The following is a 22878-nucleotide window of genomic DNA, read 5'->3' on the forward strand; positions in this document are numbered from 1 at the left end:
AGCTCAAGTATTCCAGCATGAGCTCGAGGCTCGCCTGAACACAAACTCTACACATTGCTGGCATTCATGTAACTATACCTCTCAGCAGCCCAAAGGCCATCAGGGAAGAGTTGTGACTACTCAGCAATCACAATTATTCATGTGACTGACATTTTGCTCCAATACAAATTCACTAAAAGATAAATAATATCTACCAGTGTTTGTAACTTATAATCATTTATTTATGAAACAGTGTCAAAAGGATTTAAGAATTTAGGGCTTTAGACTGGATATAGCAATCTGCAGATAGTAGAAGTCTATAGTCATGATGTGGACAACTTGTGCTACATTAGTCAAATGATTGGTCTAAAGGGTGTTTTGTTTGAAATCTTAATGGAGAATGAGCAGTTTGTACTGAATAATGATTACAGGCTACCTGTGGCCAACTACAATAGGGTATTATACTAAATTTAGTCTTGCAATCTTTGTGCACTGTGATTCAGATGTAAACATGGTGACTTAAAACAACAAGTGTGTTTTAATAACTCATTTTAAAACCGCTCTACTTTTGTTTCCACTTAAGGAAAACACAGAATTTCAAGATTTGATCTTAAATGTTAGGATCCATGTAAAGAGAAGTGAAAAAAATAATTGCAAGATTTTACTACAAGCTTCCTAATAAATGCATGTAAATGGAGAGGCACACTATCAAACATGGTTCATGGCAGATGTTATGGATGGCTCTTTCAAGTACCCAAGTAAATCACGTGTGACAGTGTTATCACTTAAACGAGTGCTGTTCGTCTACGGCCACTATGGTTGTCTTTAGTGGAGGGAAACACAGCTGAGGAACTAAATGAGTTTCGGACTGCAATGTTATGAATGTGTGCCTCAAAAGGAGAGCAACAGCTTTTTAAAAACAGAAAAATGAAAGCCTGCCTTTTTTATTTGTTTTTGTTTTAGCTGCGGGTATTTTTCTTCTTTATTATTGACTGTGATCTATTTTATTCTGTTCTACGAAGCACTTTAGAGTTATGTCTTGAAAAAAATGTTATACAAATAAAGTTTATTTGTTTTATTGGCAGGATATTATAGGCAAGAAACAAAACTGAAACAGGATTAAGTCAGGGATATACTCTGAACACAGCAGAGGCTAGTGGCTTGAAATGAATGTATTCACCTTCGATGCTTGTGTTTGTGCAGTTTCCTAAGTGATATAAAAACCTGCCTTTATGTTGGAGCTTGCATATGTCTGTGTCTCTTATTATTACTATGATCCCAGGCAGAAAACATCATTTTTTATTGTCAGAGTTTGGTTGCTTGTGCTGTATAATATTATTTTGTTCATTTATGCTTTGTTTAACCATGAAAACATGTGTTTCCTGACTATGGAAAATAACATATTCTCTATTCTAACAATGGAGACATAATATTATGTCCAGGAATGTCACAGTGAATCCAACTGACCACACCAACAGAGCATAGCTGGCATATTAGGAAGATATCAAACTCCCTGATAAAAATGACCACTGTGTCACTCACACGGTGCTATGAGCCTTACACATAAAAAGACAACGCGCTCCGTGCCAAATGAATTGTTATGCTGCACTTATCACTATGCAGACTTTAAAAGACGTACAAATTACCTTGTAAAATCATCACTAGGAACTTGAATGACTGTGTAAACATTAGACTACTTCTTATTGTTGCTATTTTATTGCCATTTTATTATTTTTGTAATTTTAATGTTTGTTTGAAACAGGTCTCTCTTGTAAATGAGACAGTGAGTCTCAATGGGACTACCTGTATAAATAAAGGTTACATTTAAAAAACAAAACAAAAACCCAGTTACTAAATACAGCCTGAGCAGACTATACTTTGCTCTCAATCGTCATTCTCAAAGACTATTCAAATGAGTCAACAATGCTCTAACCGAATCATTTTGTGAGGCCTCTAATAACTACATAAACACACCCATGCTTTGCTCAGGTAAGACACCAAAAATAACATCTTGCCGTTTCTTTTGGTCAAACATGTATTCTACCCAAAGTTTATTAGACTAAGTCTCCATGTAACATCATGACTGTAACAATAAAACATTCAACAAGGCCTTAAATTACAGATCTAAACATAACAGGATGGTAATTCTTTCCTTGCCAGCTTCTACTTATATGACTGTTAGTACTGTCTGAAAATGTTTTGTTGTACTCTAATAAATGATGAATGCTGCTGATCCTCCGCTCTTGTCCTCTGTGTTGGTGTGAGCCATGGCTATAAAAGGACATAAACATCTCCCATTGCCCTGCCCCGCACTGTCCCCTCTTTCTCTCACTTCATGCTAACCGCTAGCAAAGCTCTTGAGCACAACTGCTAAGCCACATGACATTTTACATATTCCCCATGATGTGGTCTGAAAGAGGACAGAGAGGCAGCTGTGCGTAACATACCACAAAAGATGAAACACCATCCAGTACGCTTAAATTCCCTACATCTCCGTACAAATGAAGAATACCTTCATTAACTCTAAACTCAGAAACAAAAAGAAGAACTGATTGCACAACAACATTTCACATGACACAGCTGTGCGTGAAAGCAAAGTTTACAATATGCCCAGAAAAAGACTTAACTACTACTTTGCCTTTATTTGCCTAATCCGTTATTGTACTTTAATTAGTAATTGTGCTACAGTGACATCTGAATACCAAGAAAGTAAGCCCATAAATACCAGTCAACATTAATAGACCTGTCCCCTCACTGACAGGCCAGCAAAGCCTGTTTGACACAGCATACACTCACACAAACACCTGCCTGTCCTTGCTGGAAGGCTCTCAGCCTCTTCTTAAACCGAGAGGGCAGAACAAAGTCACATCCACGTGCCAGCAGAGCCAGCTCCTTCCTCAGGTCAGGGTCCTGACGCAGGGATAGCTCCTTCATCCTCATCCTCGCTCCACACAGGACGAGGAACACATAAACATAAACAACACTCAATCCAGCGTTATCCCCTTGACCATGCAGTCACCACTGTAAGTTAAAAGGCAGTGGAAGCAGTGAAGCTTCTCTGTGCGTATGTCCCTGTGGTTGTCCTCCGTTTGAGTGAGAGCCACTTAATGCATGAGAGCAGCTGCTACTGTGACTCTCTCTCCCATTCCAGATCTGGTCTCACAATTTCAGCTCAGCCTGCTGCTCTGTCCCAGCCTCTACCCAACATGCACACGCACACACACAGACGCAGCAGTGTCAGGGAGCCCTTGCCTCAAAGCTGCTGGGGAGATAAGGAAGAACTGGGTGCATGTGTGTGGGAGTCACCTAGTGTATGTGTGGGATGGGAGGGGGTTCAATGGATCTGCCCTTTCCAGTTTGCATTCCTGAGTCCTCATTGAAGGTTATGTAAAGAGACAGACCTGTTGTTGCAGCTAGCAGTCGCCAGAGTTCAACTACAGGATGGATCTCCATATGACAATGTCACACTGTTCAAGCTAACTGGTTTTCCTTCTGAAAGCTTCCACAAAACAAAAAACTTGGGAAACTGACCCCCTTATTCTTTAAAAGGCATCAGGGTGCTAATGAGAAAATTCAGAATAAACCCCTGAAGTGATGGAATATAATGAAAGCTGCATATTACTTCTACTGTCACTAAATTTGCCTCCAAGCATAGATCACAAAAAGAGATTGAGCCAGAACAAGCTACTGATGCATGGGTATGTAAAGTAAATAAGAAGGGTATTTACTATTTAATGACAGAAAACAAGGGTCCACTCATCAGATCATATCTATAGACAGCCATACATTTTCCCATACGTTCTGCATGCTGTCTTCTGGTGGTTTTTGTTTTGCCTTCCCTTTGCAAGCTTAGGCTGCCAGCCATTCCACATCTTATTATAGTTGATGGGCAACAGAGCGAGGCAACGGGACATGCCAAATTCAAAGACTGATGACCGAACCAGTCTGGGCCTATTAAAAGCACCACCAAGCACTGTTTGGGCAATCCAAGAAACTAGATCTGGAAAAACATGAGTATCTTTAGTCCTCAAACAAACATCTACTTCCGATTGCTGTTATCCTGAAATGACGGCAATTACATCAATTCTCCATAAACGCACTGATCTAACAGCTGTAGAGTTGCGTTGACTGCAGAGATTGTAGACAGGGCAAAGCCCAACGCCTAAACACCTTCTCATGCAAGTAGCTAATCAAACAGAAATGTCATAGAAATGTCCGCATCAGAAGACTATGTAAATAAACCTGTATCTGTTAATGTCATTGTCCATAGAAACTAAAAGCACACCCACTGTATTTTTAGATGACAGGACTCCACAGTTTTCCACTGGTTTCTGCTCAATCCCAGTCCCTGGCGTCTTCCCTACAGGATGCTGCTGCTGCTTGATAAGCTGTTTGTATACATTCATTTCACATCAGCTGCCTTTTGCTGATGCTCATTAATACAAATGAAACGTAGAAAGGAAAGCACAACCAAAAGAAACAAAACAAAAACACTCCAACAAACCCTTGACCAGATTCAAGCTTGAACTCTCATCTACTGTTCAGTCTATTTTTGCATAAGCAAACAAAATGTGAAGTCTGTTCCATAAACAGAGCCATCACGACACAGCAGGGATAACAATGTGTTGTTTTACACATGTAAAAATAACCCCATGGGTGTGAGAAGTGATGGTGCACAGGTTCTGTATAAAGTTTGTGCTTTTTAATTAACTAGATAAGACGAGCTCCAGCAGGCGCTATAACAAACTAAATCATCTTAGGGCCACTCCAGGAAAGTTGTCTGAACAGCACCTTGAGAGGCAACTATCTTACAGACAAGCTGCTAAACATCTCCGGGCTGATGGGTCACTTAGTAAACAGAAAAGCAGGAAAACTCAAGCTGACCCCATAATGTGTCCAATCTCTAAACTGTGAAATCTGATTTGTACACAACAATATGTTAAGTCATGTTGACTTAACTGAATTACAGATGAGATTATGAAATACACTGTTCACTGTTAGAGACCTCTGGCAGATCTACGTGTTAGCATTTCAAGCACTCAGATGGCAAGATGAAGCTGGATTTTAGATGGGCTTCAGCAGACTCATACTCTACAACTATGATATTCAAGAGACCAAACCCACCAATCCTATCTGACAGTGACATGATTTCTACATCCAATCAGTGGCGACTTAAACCATCACAACCCTTTGGGAGAGCCACAGCTTGTTCACAGAATAAGAACAAAGCCAGTGTTGCAGTGAAATCCAGAAAGCTCTAACTCAAATCCCCACAACTGGGATTTGAGTTAGACCATCTATGATGGGGATTTGGGATACATGTGAATATTTGTCAGACATTCAACTGAGTAACTGATAACACAGTGGTCACAGACAGAACATGATGTGAGTAACAAATGTCATAGCAGTCTAACCTAGATATTTGAATGAAAATCAATGTAACCAATATGAACAAGAAGTAGAGCAAAGGGTCTGTAACAGCAAAGGAAGAAACTGTAGCTGAGACACAGGCACACCGGTACTTGTATAACAGCACTGCAGTCTGTTTGTTTAAAGATTAGGCTGTAAAGGAAGTTTGTAAAGTTTTTTCTTCTATTGGCACCATAAGTTATTTAAGCAGGATGATAAAATGTTGATGTACCGTACTTTTTTGACATTAATGGCATAACTAGGTAATAGGAATTAATATGTCAAACAATTACACTTTTTATCAAGATATTCAAATCTCATGAAAGTAGGAGATGCCACCACTGAAGAAATATGCTTTCAATGCATCCTGTAGTTTTACAGAAAGCTCACAGTACTAGTTAAAAACAACATTTGCTATTGTACAACGTTGACGCACAAATGACTGAGACTCCAAAATAATAGCACTTGCGGGAAACACTTTAACACCTGGTGCTCTCTGACAGGTCAGACAACTGATAACGTGACCCCAGACCCCCTGCTTCAAATAGCTTCTATGTTGCTGAGTGCAACCAAGCATGTTATAAAAAGATGTCTTAAGAAATGCACGATATACCAAATGCAGATGCGGAGAACAGAAAAAAAAGTGAAACCCTCAAATGCAATGTGCTCTCACTGCCCTATATTTCAATAACTCACTGTTTGACCAATTGGACTCCTAACACTGAAGTGATTTTACGTGTTGAGCTACACAGCAGCTCTGAAAGCCAAGCATTCACGGGAGAGCTGATATTTACTGTACATAGTGTAAATAAAAGACCTGCGACTACATATCCTGACAATGAGCAGCATCTAATGGAAGCAGTTTCAAAGGAAATTACGCAGAAGATGAATGTGCTGCCACACCTCATCTCACTGGCAGAGTTCTGGGTATCCAATGCCAGCACAAGGGAACCAAGGCTATCTATATCAGTGTCTGATGTCAAAGTCAGACCAGCTGTTCCAGGCTGCATCAGTGTGACATAAATCGAATTTTTTAGTAATCCTTTGAAGAATGCATCTGTATGCAGGAATTCATTTTGTTGTCTTAAAATAGAAGTATTGCATTTATTCACCCTCACAATCCCTCTAATATTGAGTGACACAGTGTGGCCACATGCCATGACACATCACAGCAGAATATACAAACTGCCCAGCAGTTGCCTTATAACTGATTGATCAGCGGAGAGAGGGCATTAGCGGGCAAATTTCACAGTGGTGTGTGTGAGAGTGCGTGTGTGTGTGTGTGTGTATGTATGCAAATATCCAAAAGTTTAGATTCAACCCTCCAACTGTTCAAATGATTAAGGCTCAAGATAAAGAACAGAAACAAAGAAAGCCCCTGATAGACAGTTAAAGATAATCGATTACTCTAGTTTCAAAGAGTGACTCTACAATCCACACTTCCTCTTGTGGTCAGGCTATTAAATAATCAACTATAGCTATGAAGAATGAGGTTTTACCTCAACCCCAAAATTTATAATAGATAAAACTGATGGACGTTTAATTAGTTAATTTCATTTTATTGTCCTCTATTGAAATACGCTGTTTATCTGTGCCTATAAGGCTGTGCAGTAAGTTGTAAGACCATAGTTAAGCATAGTTATTTATTTTATAACATACTACCACTAGTGCTACAACTGGTCCTGCTAGTCATGTTTCTAATATATAAACATGTAAGTTGAAACAAACATTAGATCTCATTCTCCTGCTCTGTTATTTTACATGTCTACTTGAAGATCTCCTCATGCACCTCTTTAGCATGTCACTAACATGTAGGAGGTGGGGTCCTGAGGAGCGTATGCCTCCAGCTGTCTCAGGCTGTCTCACTGTCATCACATGCACTAATGTCCACAATCTATCACTACTCTAGGCTTTCACGTTGCACTTCTCATCCTAACAGATTATGAGTCCTTGAGCAGATATACAAAATATTTACGGGCAGCTAACTATTTTGTGTAGATTGTTTTTAGGCCATAATCTAAACAATCCAAAGCAAAGCACCTTGGACCCAGCACAGTAAGAAGTACAGCACACAGACTGAAAGAAGTAACCAGAGCGCCAGGGACAGGCTAGGTTCAGACACTCCCACTTCTCATACCACACTAATTCGTGGGTGAGGCCTGAACATTTGGAAAGTATTTGACTAATAATCACTACATACGCCTACAGACAAGAAGGCTCCACTGTGACTGGGTAGAGTGGACAGCCTCTAAATGTCTTTGATGCTGTAGGTCACTCAGCATCCTCTTGTGGCCAGTGAGAGCAAACAGAGATCCCAGAACATACAAGTAAGGGAAACTTGACAATTAAATCAGTGTTAATACAGAATTTAAAAAAGAATTACAAAAAAAACATTGCAAAGACAGATGTTAAGCAAATATAAGTGAAATCCACACTATGTCCATTTAGAAGTAGCATTAAACTGGACATGTATGCTTTGTATGACAAAGCTCAACTTATGACTAAAACAGAATTTTTTTTTTAGATTGGAAAAAAGTAACTAGGAGGAGGATAACATTAATGTTTACAAATTTTTCATGTGAGATATTTCGATGCTAAAGTAAATTATCAGTGGCAGAAGCCAATGTTTATCTAGTGTGTTGCATCAGTGTTGCACTGGTTAAAAGTTGTTTTAGATCTTGTTTAATAAAGTGTGATGAAGAGGGAAGTTTCTTTTTTCTCCCTTGTTTCCATGTTGCAAAAAGGAAAACTAAACAATAACAACAACAAAAAAGGTCCCCAAAACTCTACCACTTTTGGCTAAATTAGCATTTTTAACACTGACCCAGAATTTCAAGCTCAGACATGTCCTTTTTGCAAGTACATTAAATTTGTACGTCATTCATTTAACTCACAATAGCATAGCAGTTATTTGGGTCATTACTGACTGGAAAATCAACAGTTTATGATTTCAGCTAGTTTAATTAATTAGAGTTTAATGAGCCAGATAAACATTATTTGATCCTAAAATGGTCAGAAATAACAAGAAAACCCATAGTTTTCTATCAAATAAGGTGACACATAGTGACTGCATTTCCTGTTCCACATCATACTCGCTTTGCTGCTGCCCCACCAAAAGGCCCATTCTGTGCCACGAAAACCTTGGTTTAAATGTGCAAATATGGATTTAATTTCAGGTTACTGTATGGATTGCACAATACTAAAAAGATAGGCAGATAAACTGCCAGTTAAACATACAAATAAGTGCATTAAAACTATAAAGATAAACTTACCAGACTGATAAGCTGTTGTGTAAAAAAATGCCAAGCCAGGATTGCTTTATAGTTGGCTTACCAGAAAGCAAAGAGAGGTTCCCCTTTCGACTTTTAAATACATGTTTACTATCGGTATGCAAAGAGTTTAAAATATTCAAATCATTGTGCAACACACCCTCAAGTACCTCAAGGTGGTTTCAGGAAGAAAAAGAACAGGGTGGCACACCTTGTTTTTCAAACTAGTAAATCAAAAACTGTCTGCAGTGTAATGCCTTTAGGATAAAAAAACAAAACAAAAACGGACTAACAGCTGGCACAATGCAGAACTCCTTGTTTAGTGGATCTTAGTATGTTTGTGGATTTTTTCCTGTGGCACCTTAAGACCTTTTGGCTAAATTTTTCAACAATTAGTTAAATGCTTACTAAAAAACATGGAAAATATTTTTTGGAGTTATTGTTCGAATACACAGTTTACCTTCTTTGTGCTGAGAGATCTCCGTAGTACTCTTCCACTTGGTCCAGTCATTCTGGTGTTACTGCTACTTCGGGAAGGCAGGGTACTGGTAGATGGGGTGCCGAAAGGTGTACTTAAGGGAGCAGGCCTCTTCTCTGCCAGGTTCTTCTGTGATGCCACATTGTTGTTTTCATTGAAGCTTAACGACCTTTTATCAGGAACGTCCCCAGTACCTAATTCAATAGGCTGTCCACTTTTGATTAGATCAAGATAATCTTTGAGTATTGACTGAGTTGTAGGATCACTCAACCAGTTGAGAAATAGCTCGTCTACTTTCATTTTAAGAACCGGCTGGAGAACTTGTGGTGACGGCATTTTGGGCAATGTCGTCTAAAGCTTCCTCTGATGACCGTACCTGCGAAGAATTAAAAGCATCTTTAAACTCACACCACCAATATCTGCCTCCCACACAACGTCCATAGATGACACGAAACTGTCAGAGCAGCGGCGCTGAGTAGGTCACTGAGCAAAAAAACATGACACGAGCAGTAGCCCTTGCTTTGAGTACAAACCAACACTCACTCATGTTATTGAAATTTAGCGCGAAGCGTCAATGCTTTAGCCCATAGGCGAAAGTGGAAAACCCATATGACTTCAATAATGTTTCCAGCCAATTTTAATCCACCACACGTCAAAAACGGCTGCATAAAGTAAACATTTCAAAAGCTTCTGTCAATTAAACCTATCCTTCTATGGAAGAACGGGGACTACAACAGGTTTAGCTACTATAGCTTTAGCAGCTAGCGCCAACTAGCCAATAAATGCACCCACCTTGCCGTGAATGGACAGCAAAGCAAAACACGTTAATATGACTCTACATTTCCTTCATAAGCGATGATACTCAGCGTACGTTCGGCTAACAGTGAAAAATAAAAGCACCATCGAAAATCCGGTGACATTCATTTCTCTGGGAGAAAACACAGCAGACAGGAACAACTTTTCAGGCTCTCGTTCCCCTGGTAACCACACAGCGTTATCGCGAGATCGTCCACTCTCCGCGGAGTCAGTAAGCACTTGAGCTGACGCACACCTGTTACAATTTAGAAGTGTGGACGTATTTCTCATATAATGGTTCTATTTCCCCCGCTACATAAGCCTATTCTAACACTGTAGTATTCTCAGTTATAAGTAACAACAAAAGCCTTACTGCCAAGTCTGTCTCAGTAAGTATTAGAAGTGTTTTCAAAGAAACTAGGCCGTAGCCCGTCGACTTGCACTTATTAACGTCCAATGATTTCATCTCCTAAGTTTAATAAGTTCATTTTTATGACTGTAGTATGTAGTATTATAGTGGTAAAAAATATATAAGCATGTAATATAATACATAGTAAGTTTACGATATATTGTGGATTAGTATAAATTGTATGAGGTTGCTATTATTGCCTTGTGCATCTTGAGACACTAATTTAATACAGGCGTTCATTCAGTCTTTTTCTCATTTAACCTGTACATCTACATTCCCTTTGATAATGTATGTTGATGATATGTATTGATATGTTTGTATGATGTCCAGCGAGAGCTGTTCATCAGTGCACTACTCATTTCCATGAAACTAGTCCTGTGTGTCCAGTTTAGCATCGTACAAACCTGATTCCGACTGTGCATGAATAACAATGATGCATGTGTGTCCAATTTCACTCTGTCTACTCAAAGCAGCTGGACTGAGCACCTGCTGTATATGGAGCTGGACATACTTATTGATTACTGTGCGGAGGAGTGGCCCCAGACATCTGGCTCCCTCATTGCATCCCCCAGCATAGAAAACAAGCAACACAGGAAAAGGTCAGTTTAGATTATTGATACCATATATGACACCTGCAATAAAAGAAAGCACAGTGGAGTATTTTTTTTTTCATCAGAAAGGCATGCTTTATAACAGACCCAAGACCCAGGCTTCAACCACTGATTTAATGGTTTGGTTTTTTTTGTACTTGAGTCTTGTCTACATTAGTAAAACTGATTTCATGATCACAGGGTCGGTACTAATGGTACACCAATTTCATGTGGAATTCTTCTCATTTACACAAGCACTGCAGCCAAAACTAACATGTTGGTTATTGTTTGTTTCTGTGAAAACAATGTTGCTGGGTAATTATGTTTATTATGCAGCCAACAGAACAAATTTTGTCTGGACTAATCTTTCTCTTTTGGCATTGACTGATTATGCCTGTAAACATTTTTTCTAAACACCAGTTTTTTTGGCATATGCGCTGTGTGTAATTATTTGTTTCTAATGATTTTAATTTACTTCACTGAAGCTTTATGACTTCTGACATGATGGATGTATTTTCGAAGGTGATTTTGAATTTTTAAAAAGTTACTTTTTGATGGAACCCATACCGCAGTGGTATGCTGAGAGGCTTTACTGATGTTTCTCTTTCTTTTCGGCATGAAAGACATTGGGGACACCTATCACTCCAAACCTCTATCTCGTTAATAAGAACATTCAAAGTGCCTGTAGCTTTGTTTTTAAGAGCGCATTAACGGCGGTTCCGCAGTTGTGAAAAATATCGACTGAATTCCTCTGATTGCTTCCCTTGATAACACGAGTAAATCAAATCTGAAACATCCAAAGTTGTCTGAGGCGCGGCACGTAATGAGAAACCTCTTTGTTCTGTAGAGCAGCGAACCTTACATGTGTTTTAGAGCCCAATCAATATCCGAAATGAGAAGAGAAAAAGTGAAGGTCTTGAAACTTTAGACTTTGCAACTTTTCAAAGTGTAATTATAGTGTACAAATAGGATTTTACCCAAAGCAGTGTGCATGTTGTTTTTTCACGCCTTGAAGGACATTTCAAAGGTTTGGCCGAGTCTGAAACCACAGGGGGACAGCTGGTTAGCGTAGGAAAGTGTTAGTGAGGGGTTTATGTGTGCAGCTCGCCCTTACTGCTGTCAGCTATGCTATATGGGCGCTCTGTGAAGTAGACGATAAGCAATCTGCTCTAATAAGGGGAGTGAATAAAGTTAAAAGTGTTGTGTTGTAGTTATGTGCTGTAGAGAAATATTTGGACCATACCGTACTCACATACTAGAAAAGGCAATGGGCCATGGTTATTTTAAGGTTTAAGTTTGTTTGACATTGGTACGTTTAGCTACTACTATTTTCTCTTCATTTAAAAGATCCAGATTGCAATGTGCGATTTTTTTGTGGCTGAAGTTTCACATAAATTACTTACATAGAAGGAGAGCAGTCTTTAATAAGTAATGTACGGGTAACTTTTGTTGTGTAAAAGTGTAAAAATGGCTTTAAAACATACTGTAGACGGACAACAGTGTCTACAGTGCTTTTACTTACACTCAAAGAAAATCTGGTAGTTCTCTTAAGCTGTTTTTTCTTGAACATCTTACAGGATCTGATACCAATCCAAACATCTTCACCTTTGACTTTGGCTTTCATTCAGTAGGGATGTTTACAACGCAAAGTCAAGACAGTGACAAATTTGTGAGCAACGTTGCCACCTTTGTCTCAATTGCTTCTAAGTGGTCTTAACCTCTGTTGCACATTTGTTTTAAACCAGCTCATTTGGTACATTTTTGTACAAGGCAGAGATAAGAACAAGGCCCAATCAGACAAACAAACGACTTCTCCATCTGCTTGAAATTTGACAAAATGACCCAAATAGTTTTAACATATTTCCCAGAAGATATGTGGAATAGCAATGTAATATTTTCTTTTCTGTTTTATGACTTTGAATATATAACAACTAAATAAGTACATGATAACAGCGAGTTGAAAAGATTTTGATTGTGAAATGGAAATAATATGCAGTTACTGTTAAGTTACGGTGATATTATTCCCCAATCGTTTTGCAAACACAACAGAAACTAGTAGAAAGTGCTTTCTTACAAATTGTATTTCATTATGTAGTTAAACTATTTGTTCAGCTGCAATTTATGCGTATGTTGTTTTAACTTTTAAAATAACTCATCGTGGCACTGTTCTCCTCAGCGACACACGAGCAGACTTTGCTTCAACATACATTGTCAAATGTGTGCTGCAGAAAACAGCAAACTGCATAAGAAATGATTTTAAGCTTGGAGTAACAGGAGTAAAAGTAAGCAGTAGATGCGTAAAAACTAATGCTGATACAGACGCTGCTTCTTTTCAATATCTCAACATTTAGAGCAACATATATGGTTTTATCTTCCCCAGGCATCTCCTTCTTTTATCTGCGCTCCGTAGAAAACACAAGTGTACTTGCTTTAGTTAAAAACATACAATCCTACTGAACCAAGAGCCAGTGTTAGCGCTGGAAAAACAAATTTCAACCTCTCTGCCTGTCGATGGGACTTTTAACATTGTAGAAGAGTAGATTTACATTTTTTAATGTTAGAGGTCTTATTAAAAGTCCAAATAATTGTATATATAAATTACATGGTGGACTATAATGAATGTAAATCAGTGTAGGAGTAGTATTGACGTGATTAATCATTAGATTTAAATCAAAACTATTTTTACGAGCAGATTAATGATCACAGTGCCTGTTGTTGTAACTGTTTAAATGCAGGAACTACTCAGGAACTCACTTAGCTGGAAATATTTTAAGCACAAAGTTTCTATTCTGAAGTGCATTAATATAATCAGAAAGTTGCTCCCATCCTCACTAGCCTTTATTAGATTATTTTTAAGAATTTTTATTTATTTTTTTGCTGTTGTTGTTGCACAGCAAGTGATGAAACTCTGGCTGACAGGGTGATTTAAACTCTCAGATTCCTGTGGCATGTAATACAAAACAAGGTACACGAGTTACCACAACAGTCCTGAAATGTCATTTTTATTTGCCTCTGCCCATCGTGCACTGTGTTTGTTTTATTTCCAGACACTGCTGAAATAATTGTTAGCATAAAGCAGAAATTTTACAAGGATGTTTCTATAGTCTAGTGATATTTTTTGAGCAGAAATCGCTTTGATCTTGGTCTTAAACAATCCTCTGTTTGATATGGCTTTCAAATGAACTGTGGTATGAACCTCACGTTCCGCCTCCCAAAATGGCATCGGGTAGTGATGAGCCTTCTCGTAGCTCTTTCATGGCTACACTGTAAACACGCAACGCTGTTTTTATTCCTTAAGAAAATCACAGACACAGAATCAAACTGTCTTCAGTCAACATTTAGATTCCTAATATGCTGTGCGAAATGGAGCCGCGGAGGAGGAGACTTCTTTCATTAGACACTTCACTGAGGCTCTGAAGTTCACTCCTTCCATCTGAGATGACTTTAAAAGAGAAACAATGCATCTGCCTATTGGGGCCTTTGGAGATTTTCTCTCTCATCACATATTAATGAAAGAGGTGCATGTATGGAGTTGCAAAGCTTAAGCAGGAAAACCTGGTTTTGAGCATACCAAAGAGAGTCGACAGATATATAGATATATTTAATGGAGTCGTATATAGTGTGTCTAATCAACTTGGTATACTATATGTTGTTTCTCAGGTGAAATGCTTTGCAAATTTTCTTCAGTCTAGTTCTGCAGATGCTATACAAGGATGTAAAATGTGTAACAGTTGCCTGTAGAGGGTGCACTTCACTTGGGATGTGTTAGGGCTGTACTCCTCTCACTTGCTTTCTAAGCAGACACAGATACATACACAAACAATTCACTCAAGTGTAATGATCTTATATGAGGCACACAGACAGCATGAATCAGAGGTGAGTTCATGCCAGTTATTCTGCTGAATGCACCGTACATCAGTTTCTCACATTGGCCTCCATTTCTCCTTTAATGAGACAGGCCCATCAAGACGGAGCGGGAGCTTTTTGATATCCTCAGAGGGGCATGGTGAGCAGACACATTAATGCTCATAATTCATAGCAAATCAAGGAAGATTTTGTTGGAACAGAGGATCACACCAATTACCAGTTGTTTATTGTTTGCTATTGTTGTGTTTACTGCAGTCTAATCATATTTGGAGGTCGGCCACAGCACTACATCAGCTCCAAGTGGAAAAGCTCTTTTGAAGCCTTTCATTTCGTTGTGCCATATTAGCTGCACTGAGCAGCCCTAGACAACATGCTGCCTTTGCTTTCAAGATAAAAAGAAGCAAGCATTACATCACTTTCTAAATAACTTTACAAATTAAGAAAATTGCAAGTAAATTGGTCACCTAGAAAAAACAAAAAAAAAGTAAAACACCAGCCCATTAAGAAAAATGTGTTTCATCTATTAATTTGCTTCGAGATAGTAATCGTTTCAATAATGGCTTGAACATGGGAACGAGAGTTCGTGTTCGATTCTGGGCTGATGTTGTTGGTCGCTAATGTTTGGCCAGACAGAGCTCAGTCTTTTCCCTTCTTGCCCCTCCTATGGGACAAGCAAATTCGTGGCATGAAAGCAAGAAAATCATGGAAATCAGCAAGGCCTTCATTATACCAAGGTCATTACATCTGGCTTTTATCCTCCTCTGTACTTATAGGAGGTAAGAGAATCCTATTCTCCATCACCCAAGGCCTCACCTTTGAACACACACATGCACACATAGGCTTACACCAGAGCCAGCATTTGCTCATGCACGGGCACACACATATACACAGGCAAACACACGTAGGTTTCTCTTTCATTTGGCCTGCTTGAATTTCATCATTCATTTTTACATCACATTAGTGTGGTGTGTTAGTGGTCGACTTGTCTGCGTGTAGAGGGCGGCTGTTACTTCAGGAAAAGACTGAATAATGCACGGGAGAAGGCAGGGAAAGGCTCAAAGGGGGTCTGTAACAGAAGAGATGATTGCCTCCTTATACTATACATATATATGGCACAGTTAGGGTGCACACAAAGCGAGGTAAATAGATCAGTGTCTTGAATCTTGCTTCACGGTAAACTGGAATGTAGGTGGGCTGTTTTTGGGCCATGCAGTAGAGTAAGAGTGCTTAGTTGACTTTTTTAAATGATAAATCACACTTAAATGTTGTGTCCTGTCCGCTTACATCAAAAAAGACCAAGAAGATGGAAAATATAAGCAAGAGTTGAGCCAAGTGGGTGAAATGTGCTGCTGTTTTGTATCATTAAATCACATTAGATTATTCTTGGAAAAATGGCAAGTATTAACAGCAGATTTAGTTTCTCTAAGAAGTCAAGGTTATTATTTCAGATCTTTTCAGAGACATGCGAGTATAACAATACATTAAGTTACTTTAATTAGGCTTTTACTTTCAAAATAACCCAAACCTACAATCTGGAGGGGAAAAAACTCTCCACCTTTAAAGTTAATATTTTTAATGGGCATCACAAGACAGTTGAGTCTTACTCAATGCCTCCTTCAGAAAAAGCAATAACTGTGATGTTAAGGGAAAGAAAAGTGTTCTCTTAATGTGTGCCAAAGATGGTCTCTTTTGTCTGCCTCACTGGCTGTGTCTAACTTAAAACTCTCGATTGATCTGATACCACCAAGAACTGGCCTGCATATTAAACCAAAGCTGCGATACATCTCCTTTAAGACGGATGAATTCGGTGCATGTGTGTTTTAGTGGGCTCGTGGCTGCGGTCCAGGTTTGGATTATTACAACAAAAAAAAGCTGAAAAAACCTATTCAGCGTTTGCTGTTGTCCATTAATAGTCATACACACCGTAATATCCCTCAGAAGTCCAGCTCAGCGCCTGCCAACACACATTGGCCTTCGCTTCTGATGCTGACATCATTTAATCTTTAGGAGGAGCTTGAAGTTTCTATCCCAAATCCTTGATCTGGTTCACCTTACAGGATGAGCCTCTTTGTCTCTAATCCAAAATAAACAGACTCGTTATTGTATTCTCTCTCGTCCAAGGCACACGGACTTTTTTGCCTGTCTTTAGGTGAAGCAGTCTCTCTACTTTGCTGCCCATCCACATTGAAAATAATTAAAAGAGCAAAGTGAACACAAATGTCCTCATCTGCTGTGCATGGGAACTGACAAAAAGCCAGGAGATATCCCTTTTCAGAAAAGCATGCGTGCTGCCAGCGCATAAACACACACAAGTCCTTTGTAGATGTATGCGGTACAACAGTATGAAAAACAATCCTCTGTTGTCTCACTGTTTTTTTGTGCCTGGGTGTTTTATAAGCATTGAAAAGGATGCACACTTCTCAGATTAGGACTGGCAGAAGTGCTCGGGAGAGTGCGCCAGGAAAAGGATGAACATTAGGCACCTGATCAGACAGGATCAATGAAAAGCAATTAGATGATAAGTCTGCAGGAGCAGGCCTGCGTGCGCACGACTGCAGGGGCCAAGACCTTTACAACAGCCAGAAGAGTGAGCGAATAAACATATCTCCTTCAGCCTTTATGCAAGAAGTGAATAAGGCTGAAGGAGTCTGTGACGATCTGTTTAGCGTAGTACAGTATTTATGTGCGTTTGTCTGCTTCTGTCTCCTTGTGCGGCTTATGTGTTTTGCCTAACATCTATTGTCATAATGATGTGTGATTATTAAGGGAGCAGGGATTTCACAGCAGGGGAAAAAAAAGGGGCTGAGCCGACAACAGGTTGGGCCTCCCTTTGTGTCTTTGTTTGAAAGCTCAGCAAATCCATATTCATGCTCCCAGTATGCACACAATAGCAATATGCAACACATTTGTTTATAATCTTTGTTTATTTGGGTTGCATACATTAACAAATTCCCATTTCGTGCTGCTGTAATTCAAAGAGGAGGTAAAAGGTAACGGTAAGGAAAGGTTTCTCGCGAAAGAGGTGGACACAGTCTCCAAGAGCTGATGCATTGTTATTTCAGTTCTATCCATGGGAGAGTTTAAGCTCTTGCAGTAGGCTTGCTATTAGGCTAAACCAGGGTGCGCTGTGTTCTGTGTGGGTTGAAAAGACGAGTTCTGACCATTAGCGTAGCTCCCGTTCCTGGTTGCAGAGTACAAAAGCGCATAAGAGTTTTTCTTCCAATTTGTGGGTGTAATGACGACACACACAACAAATAACTCGGCGCTTAATCCAGTCTTTGTTAGTTCATTGAAATATTTTTCCCTTTGTCTGCTCTAACTAAAATATCCATCATTTGTGGCCCTTAAAACTAAATGGAGGTGTAAACATAGCGTATAGGATGCAGTAAACTGCCTTTCCTCCTTACTTGATTCCTGCATGTGCTCATTTCCAACACTAGATGGCTGTCTGTGCTGTGTATGCCTTGTGTCAGCACCAGTGCAGCCTCTTCATGCTGCTTTTTATTGGCCTTAGAAATGCAAGGCTGAGCAAAAGATTTTTGTTAATAATGCTTTGAGACACTCGGGTTATGAAAACACAGGGCTGCAGAGACACAGCACCCAACTTAATGTTTTGATGTTTGAATTTGCCAGCCCTTCATTTTTTTTTTATGATGTCACGAGCAATGGATTAAATACACTGTCATCAGAAAAGTCAGTTGCAGATTCGCACACACGGAGGTGAAAGTGCATTTGAGTGCATTTAAAAATAAACTCTATGTGATGTCAATTCTAATATATATTCCACATATTTCGATCTTTTTAATGTGGTTTAGGAAAGACTTCAACTAAGCTGACAGATTTCAAAACAAGTCAGAGGTAATGCTAATGTCAAAAAACCCACCAAACACATAATTTATCATTCCAGTTATCGTATAATTATTCTGACTGCAGTGCCATTTGTGTATGTGCTTTGTTTGCGTTGTTTAAGAGGCTATTTGTAGTTTCATTATGTGCAGTAAATGGGACCACATAGAGCACTTGGTTGTATTGACTTTGAAGATTGCATTTCTTCCTTCTTCAGAGGCCGTCCGTCTCTTTAGCCTGAAGCTCCCAAACCACACAGCCGGCCAGTTCATGGTGGCCTTTTATTATGATGTCAGCACTTCGCTTAAAGAGCATTCAATATCTCCAGGACGGCCGTTGGTGGAACATCAATAGAATAACACAGACGAGCAATAGATGGCTATTCCTCATAGCCGGTCAGTTCATTTGCTCATTGATTTATTGGTAGCTGACAGTGTAATGGAATTAAGTAGCAGTGATTATCACAAGCAAACAGGTTATTTGTTTGTTTGTTCTTCCTGCATCTGTTTGCAGAGTTTCAGCACTAGCTGTGCACAGGTGAAAGATTACACACGCGCTTACGGACACGTAAATAGATCTACGAAAACTCAAAGTCCTACTGAATTATTTGAACAAAATGAGAAAGGTCTCAAAGTGCAATGTATGTTATGTGATTTATTATTAGACAGGGTAAAAACTAGGTAATGCAAAGGAAAGAGAAATGAAAGAGCAGGAAAAACAAAAGCAGGGGAGGGGAAAGCTATTGGACACAGCCTGATTTTCAGGCCTATTAAAAGATGGTCATCTAGAAAGCAGGCGGAACCTTGTAAGACAATTGAACCAAAATCACCCACATAAATCAGAGCGTGATTACCTCAGGAGCTGGAGTTATTGGGTGTTAACGTTGCTGTGCACGCGCTTTAACTTATTAACACTCTTAATAGTGAGGAACAGATTTTAACAGAAGTCCTGCAAAACCCGAATGAGGTGGAACAACAACAGCAAACCAAAAAAGAAGTAATGCATTCAACTGGTGTTGGTCTGTTTCATCTCGACAGTGGCACCTTGATGCTGAAGTCAAAATCCTCCAAGATTTCACAAAGTTTGGCAATTCTGTGTTGAAAGGTTTCTCTGTTTTTTTTTTTGGTGAATGTGTACAATCTTATCTCTCCATCTCCATCTACTACAGCATCCCTGGTTCTGTAATTCATGCAAAATGAAATGAAAACCTTCTTAGCAATATGCAGATTTCTTTATGCAAAACAGCATTACCTATGGTGCGTGGACGGCAGCTAATGCCTTTGATCAGTCTCTCTGACATTCTAACTACTGAGAAGAAAAGAACTTAAAAATTGTAAAGGCTCTTAATTGAAGTGAACATAAAAGAAGATACATGGTGTTAATTGGTATACGCTAAGAATAATCTAGACCTTGGAGACCACTGTCCCTTACCGGCCCCCCTGCCAAAGTGTCAGGATTTACATCTTTAATTCAAGATTTCCCCACATTAATTACCTCGCAGGCAGCGAAATGCGGATTACTTCATTTTAAAGTATAATAAACATCCAAATAGCCCCTCCACCCTCCTCATCCATGAATATAAATTTTGGTTAGTGTGCAAAAGCAGCACTGGGTCTCGTGTTCTTAAAGAGGTTGTGCAGCAAGCATGTGTCTCAGAAAGAATTTGAATTTAGTAAAAACATAATTGAAGTACACATTGTTGGATGAAAACCTTTAATCATAACAGTTCAGAGTTATAACAATAAAGTTAGAACGATGCATATGGAGATTTAAAGATGAAATTATACTTAGAGGTCACTGTGCAGGTGTTACACCAGATTGTTTTGGAAAATGCAGAGCATATTTGGCATGGTATCATTGGCATAACAACTAATTTGTATGTGTTTCTGTGTGTGTGTGTGTCTGTCTTTTCAGTGAGGTAAAGCAATTTGAACACTGGACTCCAATATGACCTTTGATTATGAGAGGAATAAAGCAGTGCTCATATCCCAGGCCTCTCCGTTTCCTCTCAACATGATGAATGGGACACCCTGAGCTGCAGGACAGAACAACCATTTGAGAATCCAGGGTGACACACACACACACACACACACACACACACACACACACACACACACACACACACACACACACACACACACACACACAGAGAAGTCTACAGACACTGAATCTGAATAATAGTAAGTTACTGTAACGCCTTAATAGACACGCACAGTGTGTGTCCAACTCTGCAGCAGCACACACACACACACACACACACACACACACACACACACACACACACACACACACACACACACACACACACACACACACACAGTCTGTACTATTCTAGCCGCTGCACTTATCTCCCTCCCTTTAGCACATTTAACACTATAGTGCCCTTGAAAATAACCAGCTAAGTTGTGGCTTTTATCTCGTGAGCAGGTTCATGTATGGATTTATTAGTGGAAAATAGACACATCTACCATGGCTTATTGAAACAGTTTCAAACGCATCCCAATGTGGTTAATATTATGCAGTTTATTAAGCAACAATAAGCAATTTATGTAAACACAGTTCAAACGAGCGCCGCTCCTGTACACCTTAAAATCCTCCTCTTTTTTTGAAGTGGTGTTATTTTGGGGATTCATTGTAATTTATTGGCTCAAAGTGCACAATACAGTGTTAAAACTGATTTGATATGGAAACCTGCAGGGACATATTAATTAAAATAGCAATCTAATTAGCATTCCACTGTGACCTAAAAGTTGAATATTATTAGAGCTGCAACCGTCGGCTGTGATGAAAAGAGCTTACATGACAGTGAAATTGAAATTCAAAGAGCTGGAGATAATGTACACACAGATCAAAAGAACAAACGGTGGGGAGAAAAATAACACACCAAGAAGTTTTACATTTCCTCACAAGGGGGAAAACCAGTGTGTTGTGCACACTCCTGCACCCACATTCACACACATGAAAACACTGTTACACTCAGTATTAGGTAGTTGAGTATAATTTAACCTAAAAATGTAGCACGTAGAAATGTCAGCGCAGTGACAAAGAACTTACACTGGTAATGTAATAGCAGGTAAGTTCACTATTTATAAAGTTTAGGAGGAAGAGCAATTTGGGCTGACATGAATATTTTTATCTTTAGGTTATAAATTGGCTGTTGATGTTTTAATTCACATCAGTTCATATGAAGACATAATGTTAGAAAGTTGAAAAATGTATCAATAATACCAAGTAACGTTTTAGTTTTCTACTTACCCAAAGACTATTTTACAAGTTTTAAAGCCTATTTCTCTGCTGGAGCAGGGAAAAAGTACCCTAATTGCAGGACCTACATTATACTTTGTGATCCGATAATAGGAATGTGTCGATATGCTGGCTGAATATAGCAAAGAAGACAATATAACACATACTGTTATCAGTGGTTGATGTTTGTCTGTTGTGCTACATAATCAGTTGTACATGTTTAAAGATAGCGTGAGGAGCTGAAAGAGCAATGAGGATTTTTTTGTTTAGCTGGCACACACAGGGCATAACAACAAAACGTTCTTATCAGCACTCCTGACTTTCAGAATAGTTGCATAGTTTTGGAAGTATTGGAAGTATTTTAAAGTAAGTGCTTTCTATCTAACAATCACACACATTCGCACTTGAGGTTTATTTTACTCAAGCATACTTTAGCATGCAGACTGGAGCAGCCAGAGATTCAATGAGAATTAGGTAGCTGACCTGCTCTGCCTCTTGAGCCACAGCCATCTCACCAAGATATGAGTAAAAGACCAGTTATTATAATATTTCTATGAGTAAAGTTAAGAGGAGTGCATTTAAAGCACTTGAAGTAGGAGTAGGACCGCTCATGATGCAAAATGACTTTTTTGTTATGTTATGACATTTTGTACTTTTATTACACAGTAATATTGTTTCTCTTATTATAAAACAATAATGTAATATTTTTCCCCAGTGGAGTATAATGAGGCATGCAAAATACCTGAAAACTTAAGTATTCTAAATAAACATGCTTGCTTGCTTTACACCACTGCTGTTATCACACTGTCACAATAGTACGTCAGAAAAGGTAAAGAATGTACAGACAAACACTTTTCTATCCTGATCTGTTGAAGTAAATATTGTGTTTTCAAACCGAATAATAATACCAAGAGTTATTGATTATTTTGTCCACAAATGACTGTCCTTGATTACTGAAATCTTCCTGTACGCCTGTTGCGGTCTGTTTTTTCC

At 39.0% G+C, this 22878-nt stretch overlaps 1 protein-coding gene and 1 long non-coding RNA gene across 6 annotated transcripts in view; one reads left to right on the forward strand and one right to left on the reverse strand.

Moving 5' to 3' along the window:
* Window positions 1-10139, reverse strand: part of ppp2r3b (protein phosphatase 2, regulatory subunit B'', beta) — an 18568-nt gene extending 8429 nt beyond the window's left edge. The window contains exons 1-2 of one of the 5 annotated variants that reach the window (XM_042221813.1): window positions 10036-10139; window positions 9118-9511 (exon numbers count right to left, since the gene is read on the reverse strand). In XM_042221813.1, the coding sequence (XP_042077747.1) occupies window positions 9118-9471 (354 nt within the window). In that variant the 5' untranslated portion in view covers window positions 9472-9511; window positions 10036-10139. The other 4 variants (XM_005935822.2, XM_005935823.3, XM_042221814.1 and 1 more) reach the window with 4 other exon arrangements.
* Window positions 10140-10159: 20 nt separating this feature from the next.
* Window positions 10160-20690, forward strand: LOC102290945. The gene is made up of 3 exons (XR_316657.3): window positions 10160-10319; window positions 10810-10938; window positions 20557-20690. It is a non-coding gene; the product is annotated as an uncharacterized LOC102290945 (long non-coding RNA).
* The last annotated feature ends 2188 nt before the right edge of the window (window positions 20691-22878 follow it).

This window comes from Haplochromis burtoni, unplaced genomic scaffold (assembly GCF_018398535.1).
Source record: "Haplochromis burtoni strain Fernald_Lab_line unplaced genomic scaffold, NCSU_Asbu1 Contig_75, whole genome shotgun sequence".
In the NCBI taxonomy this organism is placed as follows: domain Eukaryota; kingdom Metazoa; phylum Chordata; class Actinopteri; order Cichliformes; family Cichlidae; genus Haplochromis; species Haplochromis burtoni.